The sequence below is a fragment of the Dipodomys spectabilis genome, unplaced genomic scaffold, assembly GCF_019054845.1.
Source record: "Dipodomys spectabilis isolate Male_0828 unplaced genomic scaffold, ASM1905484v1 ptg000094l, whole genome shotgun sequence".
Classification (NCBI taxonomy): domain Eukaryota; kingdom Metazoa; phylum Chordata; class Mammalia; order Rodentia; family Heteromyidae; genus Dipodomys; species Dipodomys spectabilis.
This window is the reverse complement of record NW_024870771.1, coordinates 9,088,981-9,108,402: the sequence shown is the minus strand read 5'-3', so window position 1 is coordinate 9,108,402 and position 19,422 is coordinate 9,088,981. Positions and strand designations below refer to the sequence as shown.

Below are 19,422 nucleotides of genomic sequence, written 5' to 3'. Positions count from 1 at the left end.
CACCACCAGCTCCTCCAGCCAACCAGACTCCTGTGCCCCTCATTCATCTCTTCAAAATTCCTGCAGTAAGCTTGCATCTTCAAAGTCCCTATTGAACCTGGGGACAGAGCACACTTTGGAGCATACATACACAGCATCTCTGGGTCATGCAAACACCTCCATTAGGGGCCTCTCCATACTAGCCAGCTATGGGGTAGGGGGCCGGTGTTTACAGCATCAGCTCACTCCTCCTCATCAGTTGACCACCATATCCCATTTGAGAGAAGTGTGTCAAGGTAGGAGGGCCTTGAGGAGCTGAGGGCTTGTTATGGAAACAGAGAAGCCAAGACTCCAGAAGCCCCTCACTGGCCCCTGGCCTCAGACAATGAGGTACGTTGGTGTTGAGGCCTTGGCCTCCTCTAGCTCCAGTGACTACAGGCAGATTTATGATGCCTCTGGGGCTGACAAGAGCCTAGGTAGGGTTCAGTTGGTGCTGACACCATCTTCACTGGCCCCATAAGCACCCAGCTGACTCTGAGTGGAAATTCCAGGCATCTTCGGTGCAGGGTCAGCTGCTTTCTTGCCCTCTGGGCTACCTACCTAGTCCTGCTCCATGCCATCATCTGCTTGAGTCTTTCTCTTCCATGACCAGGCCAGCCTGCAGTGTTCTGCTGTCCATGTCCTCCAACTTCCTCTTGGCCTTTGGAGACTCAAGCAGGAAGGCTGTGAGGATGAGCTTGAACACCAGCAGGGCTGGGCTGGGAGCAGCCTCATCCTCTGAGTCTGGGTCCTCCAAGCAAGCTGGCCTAACCATGCCTCCTCCAGCAAGGCCACAGTCTTATTCTCATCCTCCTCCTCCTGTCACTACAACATGGCATCGAAGTCTACATGCATTTGATGCTGGTTCAGGTCCTTTAGGTCCTGAAGAATCCCCAGCACCTCCATTTTCAATTCCTTTATGTGGTACTCCTGCACCTTCATTCAGTTCTTCATCCTCCTTCTCCTTCTGAACATGCTACTCTTCTTCTTCCAGCTTATAATCATTAATTGATGCATCTACCCTCTAGTGACTCCCATTTTTATCAAGCAGTAGTCTCCATTGGAAGTTCTAAGTGCTTGGTGTCTCCAACAAAGAATTGGATGAAACTGGGGGTTTATGTGATGTTAGCAGATTTATAAAAGTGAAAGTTCACTTCACAGCATGGGAGCAGACCTGAGCAAGAGAGCTCCAATGCTGCTCTCATTTCAAAGAGAATTTTTCAGAATTTTTACTTGTACAGGCCATGAACCCTATATAGTAGTCCTTGTTATCCAAAAGCATTGGCAAAAAAGAAAACTAAATCCCTATGAAAACAGATCTTAAAGCAGGAACTCAAATTCACACAAGAGAATGGTGAGGAAAGCATCTACTTAGACTTCATTTTGAGAAATCTAAGTAAAAAGTTTTAATGTGTTATTTCATAATCCATCAAATAAAAGTTTGTTTGTTATAATAACCCCCTCAGGGTCTTATTTTGTTTTTCAGACTCTGCATTATGAAAACCCTCAGGCAGAACAGCAAAAAGAATATTAACGTTAACTTCCAAAAAGCATCCAGAGTTGAAGTCTTTTTTTATCTTCTTTTAGCCTGAACTATGAAGCTTTTGAAAAACATTTATCTACATAAACACTATGCCATTTCACACCTAAGGACATGAACAGAAATTCCTTAATATCATCTAATACCTGGACCACATTTAAATTTCCCTCAATTATCACCAAAAATGACTTACTGTTTGTTCAAAGTGCCAATCAAGAACCACTTCTTGCATCTGTAGTGCAAAACACACACACACAGTCATTTTTAGTTTAGATATTGTACTACTGAAATGGTGAACTCTGGCTACATGTGGCCAGTGAAATTTATTTAGCCATTGAAGTTATTCAAAGTTTTATACTAAGAGCCTATTCAAAAGTTATCCTAAGAGTCAATAACTACTCAGGAGTTCAAAATTGGTTTGAGGGCAGCTTGAGCAAAGTTCAAAAGATTTTACTCAGTCATTTTTTAAGCTAGATGTGGTATTACATAGTTGCCATCCTAGCTATAAGGAAATATAAACAGGAGTACCACAACCCAGGCTTGCCCGAACACAAATGTGAAATTCTATTTGAAAAATAACAAAGCAAAAAGAAGATTTGATTCAAGCAAGTATTTGCCCTGGATCAAAAACCTCAGTGCCACAAACAAAACACAACATTCTTGGCAAAATAGTAATAGATAATACCACAAATATAGTTCTTTGGTCACGCTAACCATACCTGGTGTTTAATCATTTCACATATATGCTAGAACATTTTCAGCAATGCAAAAAATTCTAGGTACCCTCAGTCTAGCTTCTTGTTGTTTGTTTCTTCACTTAAGACACGGTCTTGCACTGTAGTCTAAGGTGGCCTCTAACTCCAAATCCTATCTCCTCAGTACTGAGATTACACATCTGAATGACCATGCTTAGGTCTGGCCTTTTAAAAAATATAACATGGTCCTGTTGTATATAGATGTTATGTAGAATGACTCTGCCTCCTGGATTTGTATAATTTTTACTTCATAGTATAGTTTAATTTATTCCTCTAGATCTTTACTTAGGAAGTTTTGACCTGTGCCAAAGAGCCCTAGTGTTTTCCCTATCCCTTCCTGTAATATTTTCAGGTTATCTGGCCTTACATTGAGGTCTTTGATCTATTTGGAATGGATTCTGGTGCAGGATGATATATAAGAATCTAGCTTCAGTTTTCTGCATATATGTAGACAATTCTACCAGCACCATTTGTTGAAGAGGCTGTCTTAGCTCCATCTTGTGTTTTTGGCTCCCTTATCAAAGATTAGGTGGCTATAGGCCTGTAGGTTCATTTCTGGGTCTTCAATTCTATTCCATTTGTCCTTAAGCCTGTTCATGTGCCAGTACCAAGCTGGTTTTATAGCTACAGCTTTGTAACCAAGTTTGAAGATTGCTATTGATATTCCTCCAGCACTGTTAAGATATGGAATCAACCCTGATGCCCCTCAGTGGATGAATGGATCAAGAAAATGTGGTATATATACACAATGGAATTCTATGCTTCCATCAGAAAGAATGACATTGCCCTATTTATAAGAAAAGAGAGAGAGACTTTGAAAAAATTATATTAAGCAAAGTAAGCCAGACTCAAAGAAACATAAGTTGCATGGTTTCCCTCATTTGTAATAACTAGGATATGTCTATAAATCTATAAGTTAATCTACTGGACAGTAAAAGACAAATAATTACACTTGGACATGATTGATTAAATATCACTCTAAGCACTGGCACACTGAGAACAAAGGATATTCTTAGGAGAGGATCCCAATGGCTCAATAGCTGTATGCAAATGACCATATAAAATGATGCTTATCAAAATGAACTCCAAGAAATGGAAACAAGACAAGAAATTTTTTATTGTACTGTTTTCAGTTCTTTCTTTTTTCTTTGTTTTTTCTCCTTTGGTTTATTCCTTGTTGTCACTGTTTTTAGTGTCTGTTCCCTTGGTCTTATATATAAGTTTATCTGATTTGAGGAAGAGAAGGGAAAGCACAGAAATAGTGGGACAAAGGGTGAACCAATGCAACAGTAATACTTATTAGACACTATGTTGGAATAAACTTTACAACTTGGGGGTATCTGGAGGAGAAAAAGTGGGAGAAAATGAGGGAAGGGGTAACATTGTTCTAAAAGAAAGGTACTCATTGTCTTACTTATGTAACTATAACTCCTCTGTACATCATCTTTACAATAAAATGCAAATTAAAAAATAATTTGCTTATCTACACCTATATTTTCTGTTATCTCCAAGTTACAGCTCAAGGCTTCACTAACTCAACCCTTAAAATGAGCATGGAAAAAAAGTAAGTGTTGGTTGGAAGGAAGGAGAAGATAGTTGTTCATATTCTACAGTGTGTGTATACAGTATCAGGTATAATCATTTTCTCTTGGCTTCATACTGAACTTCTTGGTGTAATATTGGCATACCTTCTCCTGGCTTCATGATTTTAATATTCCTATTATTATGCTCCAATGTGCCTATTGTACAAGATTTCACCAAAGTCACATGGAACTTTCTCCATAATTTCACTTCTACAAGACTTGAATTCAGCTCAGCAATATATTGGTGCTATCTGACCATCAGTACAAGGCTGGACAGTATGAGACCTGACTGACAAGACACAGTCTCTCACATTGGTGAGAGGCACCTGGGGCCCTACACCTCTCATGTTCCTCACTTCCTCTCGTGAGCCTCACATGCACTCACCCTGTGGTATCCCCGATGCTTCAAAATAGCTCCTTTAAGGAACTCTAATAAACAAAACTTAATTCTTTTTAACTTGGAAACATTTATTATTTATTTGAATTTTAGCTTAAATATTATTAAAATAACTTAAATGGTAGATATCATAAAGGAAAAAATCACAATAAAGGTTTGAACTGTCTGACGACATAAACTGCTTCAGCCACACAGGAAATACAATGCAACTATGTGAGAAGAATTCTTACATACTGATATGAAGAAGAAATAAACAAGTGAAAAAGCAAGCAAACAAAGTACTGTTTACTATTTTGTACCTTTTACATAAAGGGGGAGAAGCTGGACACTGGTAGCTCATGTCTGTAATCCTAACTACTTAAGAGGCTGAGATCTGAGGATCACAGTTCAAAGCTAGCCAGGACAGGAAAGTCCATAAGATTCTTATCTCCAATAAACCACTAGAAAACTGGAAGTGGCATTGTGGCTCAAGCTGTAGAGCACTCGCGCCTTGAGCTGAAGAGCTTAGGGACAAGCGCCCAGGACCAGAGTTCAAACCCTAGGACCGACAAGTGAGAGAAAGAGAGAGAGAAAGAGAAACATATGCTAGATAATCAATAGGAAAAGGCAGATAGTTCATCAGCTCTGTTATAACAAAATACCACAAACAGTAATTTAAACAACAGAAATTTGTTTCTCATATTAATGGGGGCTAGAGGTTCAAAATCCAAGAGTCAACCAAATCAGTTCCCTGATGAAAACTCAGTTTCCCTGGTATCTCTTCCTATAGCACAAATTCTTTCATGAGGGCCCCACTCTCAAGACATAACCTAACTTAATACCCTCTCTAAAGCCTCATCTACAATACTATCCTGGGGAAGGTGATTTATAGTTTCTACATATAAATTTAGAGCCTGGATATACAATTCAATTCACAGCAGACAGAGAGATATTTGTGTATATTATCTAAAGAAACAATGGAGGGATAAGCCAAAACCCAATTTTGTTTTTTATGGTTATCTATTGGGAGTAAAAAAAAGAAAAAGGTTAAGGAGAACCTATGGATGCAAAACTTCTGTGGATAAAACTTGATAGACAGTATTTTGTGGGAGAATAATAAATGTTCCATGTTATTTAAAAACCCTAAGTCGCAAAAATTTGAGAGTAAACCAAGACAAATGAGCCTAACTGCAATATAACATGCGTAGCGTAACCACATAAAGAAAACAATTACATGAAGTGGATTTAAAATATAGCACTTGACTATGCCTCCCAAATGAGAGATACTCTGTGGAAAATAAAAAAGGAAAGAAAGCATAAACTGCACTCAGTAGTCACATTATTAGTATTGATATTTTTATTAAATGATTATGTTTCCATCATTAGGACCCATAATTTTCAGCATAAAAATGACATAGTAGAAAATCAAAGTGTTTAAGTAAGAATCCTATAATCTTAAAAGTGAATTGCAAATACTGTGAATTCATTTGAGTTTTTCTCCTTAAATGATACCTGTGTCCAGCTAGGCATCAGTGGCTTATATCTGTAATCCTTGCTACTCAGGAGGCTTGGGTCTGAGGATTGCAGTTCGAAGCCATCCCAGGCAGGAAAATCTGTGAAGCTTTATCTTCCAATTAACCAACAAAGAACAGGAAGTGAAGTTGTGGCTCAAGTGGAAGAACACTAGCTCAAGGACAGTGCCTAAGCCCTGAGTGCAAGCCCCAGGACCAGCACCAACAAACAACAATAAAAACCCAAACCTGTATCCAGGCAGATGCTCCAGGCTCACACCTGTCATCCTTGTACCATAAAAGGCTGAAATCTGAGAATCAAGGTTCAAAGCCAACCAGTGAGATTCTATCACCAATTAACCAGCAAAACAGCTAGAATGAAGATATCGTGGTAAAGCACCAGCCATAAGCAAGTAAGCAGAATGTGAGGCCCTGAGTTCAAGCCCTGGTACTGGCATAAATATCAATATATGCATTCATACATATAATATGTGTGTACCAGCTCTGTCACTTGAAAAGACCTAGTAATCATGCCAGCAGAAGAAAGATGAGCAAGACTCTGCCGAAGGTGTGCTCTGAATATCATTTACCCGGGAAACTGGAAGATCCCAACTTTAGGGCTAAAATGTACCAAATGAAATCAGATCCTGTTATTGCCCCAGAAAGCAAAGGAGTGACAATGGCTGTGTCAGAAGATGATAGGGAAGACCACGGGGTTCCTCCTCTGTAGATGCTGCCTATAAGAAAATAATCCTGGGTTGAGGAGAGGCAAGGTGATGCCTGGCCACTGGGTGAGCACAGGTGGACAGAACCTGGTACTCAGGGAACAGAACCCAGCCAGCATGCAGGAACTGAATACCTCCTGACCCCTCACCATCTCACCATCAAAGCCTCCCATGTTAGGAAGCAGCAGCAGAAAGTCCATGCATCCACCACAAAGAACAGTAGGTGGAACAGGAGACTCACTGAGAAAAACAGGTACCAGCTGTGCAGGAGCAAGCATGAGGCCACATGACTTAGCCTGAGCAAGTCCCAAGTGCAAGTGTGGATCAAGATCCATGCAACAGGAATTACCACCAATGTAGTCAGCAGCCAGGAAGCCAGGTACACACTTCACATAGTCACAGCCTCTGCAGCTTCCAGACTCCCCAGAGTCTCAGAGTTCTGCAGTTTTCCTCCTTGAGAATCTTCCCGGCAGCAGGAGAGCCCACCACTTGTGGGCCCAAAGCCCTGCCCAAGGCATCGAATCATTGCGCTTGAGTTGCCACAACCTGAGCCTGGACTGAGACATACTTTGCCTCATCTAATGACCTTACAAGGTTCTCTCTCTGACGCTTCTTTCCCATAAAGCCAGGCCTCAAACAAGGCCAACCTTTGTGCCTTGTGGGAAGGACTTTCACTGAATCTGGAGTGGACTTTCTCTGTTCAGCCCACAGGAGCTGGAGGATTTAGAGCTTGTGGATGCTGGCACAACTTTCTAGAGGGCTCAGCAGGCTGTCTTTTGAACTCTCTGAGAGTTCCTGCTGGTCAGCATTCTTACTGTGAGACTTTTTTAACTTCTGCTGATTTGCTGGCATTGTGATTTCCTTGTTGAATATTCATTTCCCCAAATGAACATTCGAGGGGATATTGACAATTCTTATTGATTGGGTATTAGAGCTTGTCATGTGAATGCTCTGTTCATGTTTGCCCATTGTTTGATTTATTTGAACGATTCCTATATTACTTATTGGCAATTACTATGTTGCAAATGTTTCCCTACCTTAAGATTTCCTCTTTCTTGAGTTTTTTATTTTTATGCTATCTCTTTCTTAAATCTCCTGGGGTGATGTACCAGTTTTAAAAGTGAACTTATTTTTTATTTTGCTCAATGCCTAACAGATTTGTGTGAAATTATGCAAAATTATTTTAAAATTTTAAGAACATTCACAATATAAGTGCTACTTTCTTTTTTTGTTTTGATTTTTAATTTTATTGTCAAGGTGATGTACAGGGGTTACAGTTATATAAGTAAGGTAGCGAGTACATTTCTTGTTGAACTTGTTACCCCCTCCTTCATTTTTCTCCCACTTTCCCTCCCCCAATAAGTGCTACTTTCTAAGTTACTAGATTTAACAGACATAAAATGTACTATCAAGTTGATATTGGCATTTATAAATACTGACCTTCAATATATTTACTTGCCCAGACACAAAATAGAAGTTTATAGATGATATAGGTGTGAAGTCTTCCATCTACTCTGTATAACACATTAATAATAACAATAAAATTATATTTTAAAAGAAATATTTCACTATCATAAGGTTATGAAGAAACACCTCTTTTTTCTTAAAATATAGTTTTACCTTCTCAGGCCTTTGTTATATCTAGAATTGGTTATAAATGGTTTGAGGTAGCATTCTGATTATTATCTATCTAATTTTATTTTCTTTTACTTCTAATTATCAATTTGTTCATAAGTTTTTATTTTTTTGTTTCTTATTTTTTATTGGTCATGGGTTTTGAACTCTGGGCCTAGGCGCTGTCCCTCAGCTCTTCAGCTTAAGGCTAGCACTCTACCACCTAAGCCACAGCGCCACTTCTGTTTTTATGTTAATGTGGTGCTGAGGAATGGAACCCAGGGCAAGCATTCATGCAAGGCAAACACGCTCCCACTGAGCCACCTTCCCAGCCCAGTTTTTATTTATTTTTCCATAAATTAAGAGTATGTTAATATATGAGTCTCTTTGCGCCAATATTCTTTTGGTCTGTCAAATAACATGCTCTCTTAATTTCTATAGCTTTAAAATATTCTTAATCTTTGGTGACTCAAGTCCTCCCACCTTTTTCTGTTTAAATAATGGCTTAGCTTGGCAACTTGTATGTCATTCAGGTTTGAATATATTTGCCAAGTTACACTAAGAACCCTGTTGGAATTTTAACTGGGGTTGCATTTGCTCTCAAAAGGCATTTGAGAAATAGGATATATTAACTACCACTCATAAGCTTTTCAATCTACAAACATGTTTATCTCTTCATTTGTGTCTCTTAAATGTATCTCCATAAAACGTTATATTAAAAAAAAAAGCATGGGAGCCAAGTTGAAAGAGATTCTATTGCCCTGAGATGAACCAAACATTTAAATGCCTGAAATGAAATTCATCACAACAAGTATGTTTTAAAAAATGAGTTCATAATATTTTTAATCCCTCAGTCATCACTGAAATTTGTTAGGTCATCAACTTATTACTCTGAAATTTATAAATAAAAGGACAAAAATCAAAGATTTACTCTGTCTTCTCCTTTTGAACTATACTTCAAAGGAACCAAAGAATTGATAGAGTAAAATTTTATTGAAAATTTTTATAATGGAGTTCCTCCATTTCTCTCTACCTGAATCTGCTGATTGATCTTGTCATCACTCAAAGTAGAACAAATATAATGAGCCTCCCTGATGGGCCCAATAGAAAGTCACAGCACCATCTACAAAGGGTTCTTCCCTTAAAAATTGAACTAGATTTAATCAAATAAGAACGTGTAGAAGACAGAACAAATTTCAAAAGCCCTCAAGGCAGCAATGAGACAAATCCATAATATAGGACAAAAAAAACTACCTCTATCAGTGAATCAGTGGAATTTAATAAGAAAATCTTAATAACAAAACAAAAAGAATATGAGACATTTAAGATGATCCCAAAACACAACATGTGGACTTATTTTTATTCTGATTCAGGAAAATCACCTCTAAAACATATTTTGATCATAATCTAGCTGATATTAAGGAATATAGGTTTTAATTTTAATAGGTATGATAATGTATGATGTTTATGTTTTTAATGCTTATATTGGTTGGAGATGTGATCATCAACTTTCCATCACTGTGATGAAGCACTTAGGACAATCCTATCTACTCAGGAAGCAGAAATCGACAGTATAATAGTTTGAGGCCAGTTGAGGCAAAAAGCTCACAAAACCCGGTCACAGCTGATGAAAAATTAGGCACAGTGGTACTCAGCTGTCATCCTAACTACTGGGGAAGTACAAATGGCAGAATTATTGCCAAACCAGCAGGAGTATAATTGCAAACTTTATTTTTTTTTTTAATAACAAGGAAAAAATGGTGGAGTGGGGCTTAAGTGGTAGAAGGCCTTCCTAGCAAGTTCAAGGACCTCTGCTTTGGGCCTAGGGCAAGGCAAAACCTTGAGCCTAAGGCAAGGCAAAACCTTCACAAAGGAAGCACTAGGTGTAGGAAATGGTTCCTCTCAACTGGGAAGCAAAAAAGATGGAAAGGAAAGCACCAGGGTCCCAATGTCTCCTTTAGGTACATACTCTCAATAACCTAGGATATCTTTGCAGACATTCCAGATTCAAACTATAGCTAAAGTACATACTTAGAGGTAAAATGACATGCTGTCTGGGATTTACTTTACAACATGCCCATTTTGCTTTATTTTGTTTTGTTTTGCTTTTAAAACTGAGAGAATGTATAAGTCAAGCAAAGATGACAACATTTTGATACCCAAGTTGAAAGATTGAGTAGGAGAGATTCTTCATTACCTTATCTTCTTTTGTTCCTGTCTATAATTTTCCTCCTGTTTGGTTAGTGGATAAATAAGAGTAGTTGCTTTTATCTGGATTCTATCCTGTGATGGATGCACTTCCTGCATCTTTCTGTCAGGAAAACAACATGGGACAGAATGAAGATGATAGCTACCTTTTCAATGGAATTCTGGCTGTTGGCAGTGAACTCTCAGAAAAAACTCTGATTTCTACAGGGGCATATGTCTTTTGCTGTGCAGCTGGCTATCTGGCAACTCTCTGTAGAGGTGGAAATGAACTTATAGAGGGTTGATGATGATGTAGACTCTTTTTGTGCATAACACAAAAGGCATCCATACTAATACAGGTGAGTTGAATATGTAAAAGCTTCCTTGTTAAATTCTGTAATAGCAGATTACAGCTAGGCAGTAGGGTACCTGTAAGTCTAGGTACTCAGAGGCTGAGAACTTCTAATTCAAAACTTGTTCAAATCAGCCTGGGCAGGAAGTCTGTGTGACACTTATCTCCAGTTAACCACCAAAAAGACAGAAGTAGAGCTATGGCTCAAGCGGTAAAACATCAGCCTTGAGAGAAATAGCTGAGTTTAAGTCCTAGTACCAGTACAAAGAGACAGAGAGAGAGAGAGCGCTAATTGCAATCTTTAGCACACATTTCTATTTACATAAGAATCATGAGTATACCTTGTTGGAAACTACTCTGTAAGCCAGGCAATGGTGGCTCCCAGCCACTCCAGAGGCTGAGATCTGAGGATTTGGGTTTGAAGTCAGCCTAGGTAGGAAAGTCATGAGACTCTTATCTACAATAAACCACTCAAAAACTGGAAGTGACACTGTGGCTCAAAGTGGTAGACTGCCAGCCTTGAGCAATAGAGCCCAGGCCCTGAATTTAAGCCCCACAACAGACAAAAAAGCAATAAAAAAGGAAATTACTCTGTGGCAGTGTTAGAGAGCCAGTTTCACACAAATGCACACTGGGGTCAAATGCCAGAGGAGCTAAACAACATTGCTGCCAAAGGTACGGCATGGCTAGAGGCAACACAATTCTTTCCTTGGCTCTCAGGATAAGTTCCAAACAAGAACAAAACCTCAACTTCTGTTTCTCTATTTAATTTCTCCAGTCTTTACTGGCTTTGTGTTTGTATTTCATTTAGGACTCTGGTGTTTTTCTCCACTCTTATCGACTATGACTGGGAATGTGGCTTTATGGTCTAACCATTTGGTAATCTCTGCAGTGATATCAGGCATCTAGTCTCTCGTGAGTGAGAAGCAATAGACAACACATGTTGTTTATTTTCTTTCTTGTTTATCTATTTTGCACACATGTAGACCTAGAAGATAGTGCCTGCTGACAAGAGAGATGGCTCTTTCAGACTGACACTGGAAAGTTTGTATTTCTGTGTACTTTCAGTATGTTGCTAAAATCTATGTGTCTGAGATCCATGTATCTGTGTTTATAATGAGAATGACCTTGACCGCAGTTTGAGAGTAGGAAACACGTTTATGAATTAATTATTTTTATTCTAAATCAAAGATGCTCTATTCTGATTAGTTTATTTTTAAAAAGGCACTTAATAAAGCTAATATTCCTAGCCTTCTAATACTTCCAATGTGGTAGGCTTTTAAGGAAAAAATTTCATACAGATTCAACTAGAAATATTTTACAAATCCAAGTTCACGTGATTAAGTGAAAGTCTAGCAAGACAGATTAAATAAATAAACTTAGGGATTTTTTAAAAAATAAAACAAAGAGCTAGGCACTGGCTGTAGTCCTAGCTACTCAGGAGGCTGAGATCTGAAGATTACAGTTCGAAGCCAGTCTGTAAGATTTTTATCTCCAATAAACTACCCAAAAGCTGGGAGTGTAGTTGTGGCTCAAGTGGCACTATCCTTGAGCAAAAGGAAGCTCAAGGATAGTTCCCAGGCCCTGTGTTCAAACCAGAAAAAAAAGGAGGAAAGAAGAAAAAGAAAGGAAGATAAAGGAAGGAAGGGAAGAAGGGAGGGAAAGAGGGAAGGAAAGAGAGAGAGAGGTAACAGGTGTATAGTTCAGAGGAAGAGTACATATTTAGGAAGGCCTGGATTCGTTCCCCTGCACAACACACACACACACACACACACACACACACACACACACACACACACACACACAAAGAAAAACTAAGGTTAGAAATGATGGATATGCCAATTACTCTTATCTATTATCACTCATTGTGTACGTTTGGAAATGTCACACCATACCCCCATATATACCTACAATTATGTATCAAAAGAAGAAAATAAGGTTAACTCATAAAACAAGTAGATATTTTCTTTATTAGTATTGTTAACAAAAAAAAGTATTTTATTCTGTCATGAAGAGAACAGTCTGAACTTCCTAAATAATTTACTCATCAAAAAACTAATGTTACTCCTACTGAAGTAAGGAGACTGGGTCTATGCTTTCTCTAGATAACTGGCCCTTGATTTCCCCTGATTGTTTCCCTAGATGGTTTGCCTTTATTGAACACTTCTGTTAGGTTTAAGTGTCCTCATTTGTTTGTTTTGCTTGTGTATAATACTTCTGTTAGGTTTAATTCCTCACACCTTGTGTGGTTTTGGTCTAGATAGGCTTTGTGCTAGCTGCAATCACTGCTGCTGGTCTTTAAGACAAGAGTCCACCAGCCGTCCTCTAGCTCGCCAATAAAGACTCACAATTCAGCCTCTTAAGGGGTGGTTTCTCTGTTTCTTGTGACTGAGTTCCCTTACATCACTACATGATTTTATGGCTACGCTAACTTTAAAATTGCATTATTTTGAACTGAGTCATTATTCAAACAAAACTATCAGGACAATTTGCTTTGTAGTGTACCAAATTAAAGGCATTCCCAAGACCTTTAGGTAACTTAAAACCTTGGACTGATATGAAATGGAGCTAATGAACGATGATTACATACCTAGGTAAATGTTTAAACAAAATAGAATACAGACTGCTAAGCATAAATTTAAGTTTGTGTGGATTTGATGGTTTTTATTTTGGCAACACTATGGTTTAGTCAGAGATTCATATTTGTTAGGCAGGTGCTCTACCACCAGCCCTTTTCTGTACAAGTTATTTTCAGGATAGTGTCTCACCTCTGCCAGGCACAAACTGGATCGAGATCCTCTTATATTTTCCTTCCCACAGTAGCTGAGATGACAGACATGCACTACTACACCCCACTTCTTTGCTTGAGGTGAAGTTTCACTGACTTTTTCTCCCCAGGCTGGTCTGGACCTATGATTCTCTATCCAAGTCTCCCATGGAACTAAGATGACAGGCACATGCCACCCCCCCCCAGTTATTGGTTGAGATTAAGTCTTCAAATCTTTCTTTCCCACAGTCCTTCTGAGCGCAGGCTCCCATGTAGCTAGGATTAGAGGCATGAGACTAACACCCAGATTTGCTGCTTATTTCTATGCCCTGTTTTTTATCTTTGGGTCAAGTTGATGGACATATTTGCATGTTCAGCTTCAGGAGTAAAGAGAGGTGTATTCCTGCACTCTTCTGCTCTACAGAAATGCCTGCTGCCCACTTCCCTGGGTTTTGCTGAGAGAGAGAAGTTCATTCCTTTAGATAGATAAGGAAATATAACTCGTGTGTGTCCGTGTGTGCACACGCATGTGTGTGAAGAGGCAAGAATGGATGACCTTCAATGACAGTCATAAAGATTATTCTTCAAATCCATTGCTAAGACAGCAGATTGTCTACGTCCCACCAGAAAAATGTCTGGGCTCTTAAAAATCATCTTGCCTTCTATGTTTACTTCAGTATTTGTTATTGCTGAAAGAATGAGCAAGAAATGTGGTGTGTGTGTGTGTGTATATATATATATATATATATATATATATACATAAATGTATGTATATATATACATACATACATACATAATGGAATTTTCTATGCCTCCATCAGAAAGAATGGCATCACCCCATTTGTTAGGAAATGGCAAGACTTGGAAAACATTATAGTAAGTGAAGTAAGCCAGACCCAAAGAAATGTAGGTCCCATGGTTTCCCTTATTTGCAATAACTTGTATATGTCTGGGACAAGCAGAAAAGGTCAAAAGCTATGTACATATGACCAGATGATGTTAAGCAAATGAACCCCAAGGTAGGAACACAAGTGGATTTTTCTTTCTTTCTATTGTTTCTAATGTATTTATAATGTACCATGTGATTTTTTTGTTGCTTTGCGTGTCCCTCCCCCACAGTATAACCCGTTTTTGCTGTATTTGATGTCAGTATAATTTGGGGAGGGGAAGGGAAAAAACAAAATGTTTAAATAGGGATAGAGGTTGATCCATTGTAATAATGAGATGTACGAGACACTATGTTGAAAAACGAACTTCACAATTTAGGTGGTGAGGGGGGGAGTGTAGTTGTGGAGGTGGGAGGTAAGGGATGGTAGGGGGAAAAAAAAGGAGGAGGCAACAAGGCTTGATAAGAAATGTACTCATTACCTTGTTCATGTAACTGTAACCCCTCTGTACAGTATTTTTACAATAAAGAACTTATTTTTAGAAAAAGAGTTGTTTTAGAGTGCCCCCGATAACCCTCAAAGCCAACTACTCACATCTTCTCTGAAAACTTAATTTTTCCTACTGGAAGTCAGATCTTGAATCTAGTAACCATAAAATAAAGTTTTAATCTTTAAAACATTTTTAGAAAATTGCTAGAAGCCTCTAGAAATTCACAAAGATTTGTTTATTCCATTATGGAACAAGAGAAAAAAAAGAGATGTTTGATGTAATTATATTACTCTTTAATCAGCACTGTCTGGGAAGAGTTGTCACATCTAAAAGATGCTCAGCCTTCCCTAGATTAAGACTGAGTAAAGTGACCATCCCATAAATATTTCAGACATCGCATGCTGTATGGAAGGCTCTGGAGGTGTGCCCCATGCTTGGCTGTGTCTGTAAAGTTTTACCCTTAAGGAAACACTGATCAAAACTTATGAAATAGTTGCTTCTTGATAAAAAATTGTCCTCTTCTGTATTTTTGTATTATTGCTTGCTGTCATGAATTAGCCACAGATCTTATTCCTTAAGTTAGTTTAGTTCACAGTCTGGGAATCTGTAAGATTTATCCTAAGCTACAACTGCATACCATATCCTCAGAAGAGAGGAGCAGGCCAAGAGCTCCTGAGAGGGTCTCTGTAAGCTGTAAATGGGGACAAAGACTTGAACTGACAAAGACTTGCTGCAGACAAGTAGTCTGACTTGAGACAGAATAACAGGGAACTCAGATCTTAGCCTCTCAGATCAGAGCAGAGCTTCCCAAAAGAAGCTACTGGCTGGGGTCCGGAGCATGGAGACTGATCAAAAGGATTGAATGCAAGCAATGCAATTTTAGCCCTAGTGTGAAGCAAAGATGTCTAGGTGTCTTATTAAAGCTTTTGTTTATAGATCTTGAAGGAAGCCTTTTCTCTTTTTCAGCCTGCAGTGTAACAGATTTCACTTGTGCTATTTGAAAAGAAATATATTTTAGTGGTTTGTACTTCACTGACTTCTTAGATTCTGAACTTAATCACCTTCCATTCTCATTAGCATAAAGTTATTTTCATAGACTTAAAAGGGAAATGCCTTCTTTTTTGCTGGTGCAAACTATGCAGTAAGGGCATATCCGAGAGTCCTAGTTGGGAATGATTCTCAACTGATAACATATGATAAGCCACTTTATCTATAAAATTCATGTCACAAGGTCCTGCAGGGAGAATACTCTGGGCTCCTGACTTCAAGTCTCAGCTTCATAGTTTCTTACAGTCCAGGAACATTACCCAAGTTGAGAACTTTTTGAGAAGAAAATCATCCAGAAGTATAAGTATGCAGTGAAACCCTGGGCTCAGATTCCTAGCAAATATCCAGGCTGAGGTGCTGGGGGTATAGCTCAGGAGTAGAGCACTTGGCTAGCATGTGTGGATGCCCAGCACCCAAATCAAGAACAAACATCCAAGCTGGGCTTCTTCACACAAACAGAACCAACTACCCCAGGACCTGAGAAGTTGCTGCTGTTCTCCCGATGGCCAATATGAACATTCTTGCTGCACCCACATGAACAACCCAGCCAAACCTAAGTGAACTCAGTGTTTGCTGGTCAATAGTAAATTTTGGAGATCATGATGATCCAGAGACAAAGTAGGAAGTATTGTTCAGAACAATTTCAAGAGGCTTTAAAGGGAAAGGGTTATATGGTGGTTGTATCCCTGTGTGGAGTAGTTATTCTCTCTCTTCTCCCTCTATTTATCCCCTGCCTTGGGCTTAGTGAGTCAGTCCACATTAGGACAAGGCTGAGAAAATTATGCCATGCATTTGGCAATGTGGAGAAAGCAGAGAAAAAGCTCCACTTAAAGGCCCCTCGCATTCAAGGTGCCAATGGGCACAAACACAGGTGGGCAGTGAGAGTAGCTCACTGTGTGGGCAACACTGCCCTGAAACCACAGATATGAGTCATCAACTTATAATGAAGGATGACCTTCCAGAAACTTCTCAGCCCATTCCATGACACTTCTCTGTGAAAACCATATCCTCTTAGTGTACCGATGTAAGGAACACATGAGCAGGGCACATGGGAAACACTGGGTAAATGCCTGGGGGTGATGATGATGATGGGGAGAAAATGCAGCTCTCAGTCAAGCAGGGATACAAAGCAGGGCATTTCCTCCCCAATTAGCCTAACTTCAAGGACCAGAATCCTTTTGAGGGTTGAGGGTGAAGCTCAAAGCCACTATCTGATATAGTCTCAAGTCTTGCAGATTATTTTTCCTAGATAATGTTCTTAATGAGAGCATATTAAAAGTCGAGCATGGTTGGCCCATGCCTGCAATCCTCGCTACTCAGGAGGCTGTGATCGAAGGATTCAAATCCAGCCTAAGAAAGTTTGTGAGAATCTTATCTCACAAGTCACCACCAAAGAGTCAGAGGCAAAGGCATGAATCAAGTGATAAAGAGTGCTAGCTTTGGGCAAATAAGCTAAGGGACAATGCCCAAGCCATGAGTTCATGCCCCAGTACTGGCACACAAAAAAGAAAGAAAATGTGTTTTTTCCATGCTGAAATAACACTGAAGACTCATATTGGTGCCCTTACTGCATAACCCTGAATGGCCTGGTGCACACATACCCTCTGTCCAGAAGGAATAGAGCTGACCAGATATGGACTCCAGACCCAGCTGCCCCAAGGAAAGAAACAGGCAGAAGGAAAAGAAAAAGGGAGGGAAGAGTTGCAGCTCCCAAAGCAGGTGAACAGTTCTCCGCTGCTTTAACTCCTATTACAACAGAAGGTCTGGGTGGCAGGACCAGCACCATCCGCCACCCACAGAGCAAGGCACGGCCAATAACAGGGCCTAAGTCTTGCTGCCTAATGCAAGGTTTGGATCCTAATATTTGTCTGTCTTGCCTGCCTGATTGAGACAGAGAAAACCTCCATCTACCTGGAAATCCATGCTGGTTCCTGACCCCACACAATGCCCTCAGCTTCCAGAAAGCTCCAGCTGCTGCTGATGTCCTGGTAGGTCCCTCAAGGAACTGTAGACTGGGGGTGCAACCATAGGAACTATAAGAAGAGAGCAGAGCGGGCCCCGCAGGCCCAATGTCCTTCCCCAGACAGACTTGGGCCGCTGCTAGAGTCCGGGGCAAAGCACTAAGTTCACCTCAGCCCACTACTCAGATCCCTGGACATCCCCAGGCCTCTCCTGCTGTATAATCAAGTCCTGCCTCCTGACCACACCACCCCCCCAAACCCCATGTGTATTAAACTCACTTGGGGCAAGCCCAGGGGCCTTTTGGACACAGAGCTGGCCTTTCAGAGCTTTATCACCCAAGCACATCACTGGGCTCTAAGTGATGAGCCAAGTGACCATCAGGGCACAGGCTCTGGGTCAAGGTGTGGGGTCCATGGCCAGTTCTGCAGCACTGCCTAGGCCGAGGGACCTCAGGGAACAGATGCTGAATATAAAGCGTGGGACAACCCGGTCCCTTCCCACTCACACCCAAGATCCCCCGAGGCAAAATAAACACACGTGCATCTTTCTGGATGGTTCTGTCAGGTTTTTGTTTGTTTTTCTTGTTTTGTTCGGAACACTAGGGTTTATTTTCAAACAGCACACAGATGTTCTGCGGGGCAGGGCCAGATGGGGATGGTACCCGGCCCGTCCACAGCAGCTGCCAGGAGAAGAGGACCTTTGCCCAGGTGGCATGGCCAAAGCTTCAGGCAAGCACAGTGGTGGCTTGGGGTCCCCCAGCCCGCCCCGTGGCCGGGCACACATGCGGGTGTGGGCAGGGACACCAGAACTCAACTAGGGGACACAGCAGCTTCAGGAACACTGGCGAATTCCACCGGACTAGCCGGGGCTGGGTTCTTTGGAAAAACAACCTAGTCTTTGAGAGAATACCACTTGGCTGCAGGTCTCTCCTCTCTCCGTTTCCCTTTGCATTTCAAAAGTTTAAAAACAAAAACAGAAGAAGAAGAAAAAAAAAAAAGGGGGGAGGGAGAAAAACAAAAAGAAGGAAAAAGAAACACACATTTTCCGGGAAAGGCGGTCTTCACACGCCCAGGTGGCTGCAAGAGCTTCGTTGTCACTGCACACGTTCCGTGAAGTTCTCAGGAAAGACACCTCGGCATTTCTCCAGCTCCTTGTGCTGGTTCCAGTCACTCTCTTTCACACCCATGAGCCAGCCTTCATCCTGGGGCAAGGAGAGCATCGAAGTCACAGTGGGCTGGAGGACGATGGCACTGCAGGATCTGCTAGGTCTTGGACAGTCTACTTCTGGCTTTTCTTTTCCCTCCAGTCCGCCTCTCAAACACCTCCTCTTGTCAGTGCTCTCCTCATGTGCACCAAGACCCTCACCACCTTGCAGAAGCCAGCCTGCCCAATCAATGGATTCAGCCCTCTACCTGGGCAGCCTGGCAGCCTGACTTCTGCATTGGTCTGAACAATCCCAGGCCCAGTGACTTCTCTCAAGTGAGCACCAAGTCCCTGTGGCTTTGTGGCTCATCCCTCCCCAAATCCCCAAGCCCTAGCTCAGGAACCCCATTCAAGATGGCTTTCATCCTAGACCCAGCTAGACGCACGCCCACCCTTGGTTACTCT

The 19,422-nt window shown here is 40.7% G+C and overlaps 1 protein-coding gene and 1 pseudogene across 11 annotated transcripts in view; both read right to left on the bottom strand.

Annotated features, from left to right (window-relative positions):
• Positions 1 to 462: 462 nt before the first annotated feature.
• Positions 463 to 4,243, bottom strand: LOC122112358 (annotated as a pseudogene).
• A 14,135-nt stretch (positions 4,244 to 18,378) lies between these two features.
• Positions 18,379 to 19,422, bottom strand: part of Bin1 (bridging integrator 1) — a 59,871-nt gene continuing 58,827 nt past the window's right edge. For all 11 annotated transcript variants that reach the window (XM_042685147.1, XM_042685153.1, XM_042685152.1 and 8 more), the window contains one exon: positions 18,379 to 19,015. In XM_042685147.1, coding sequence (XP_042541081.1) covers positions 18,908 to 19,015 — 108 coding nt within the window. In that variant the 3' untranslated portion in view covers positions 18,379 to 18,907. The remainder of the gene's footprint in view (positions 19,016 to 19,422) is intronic.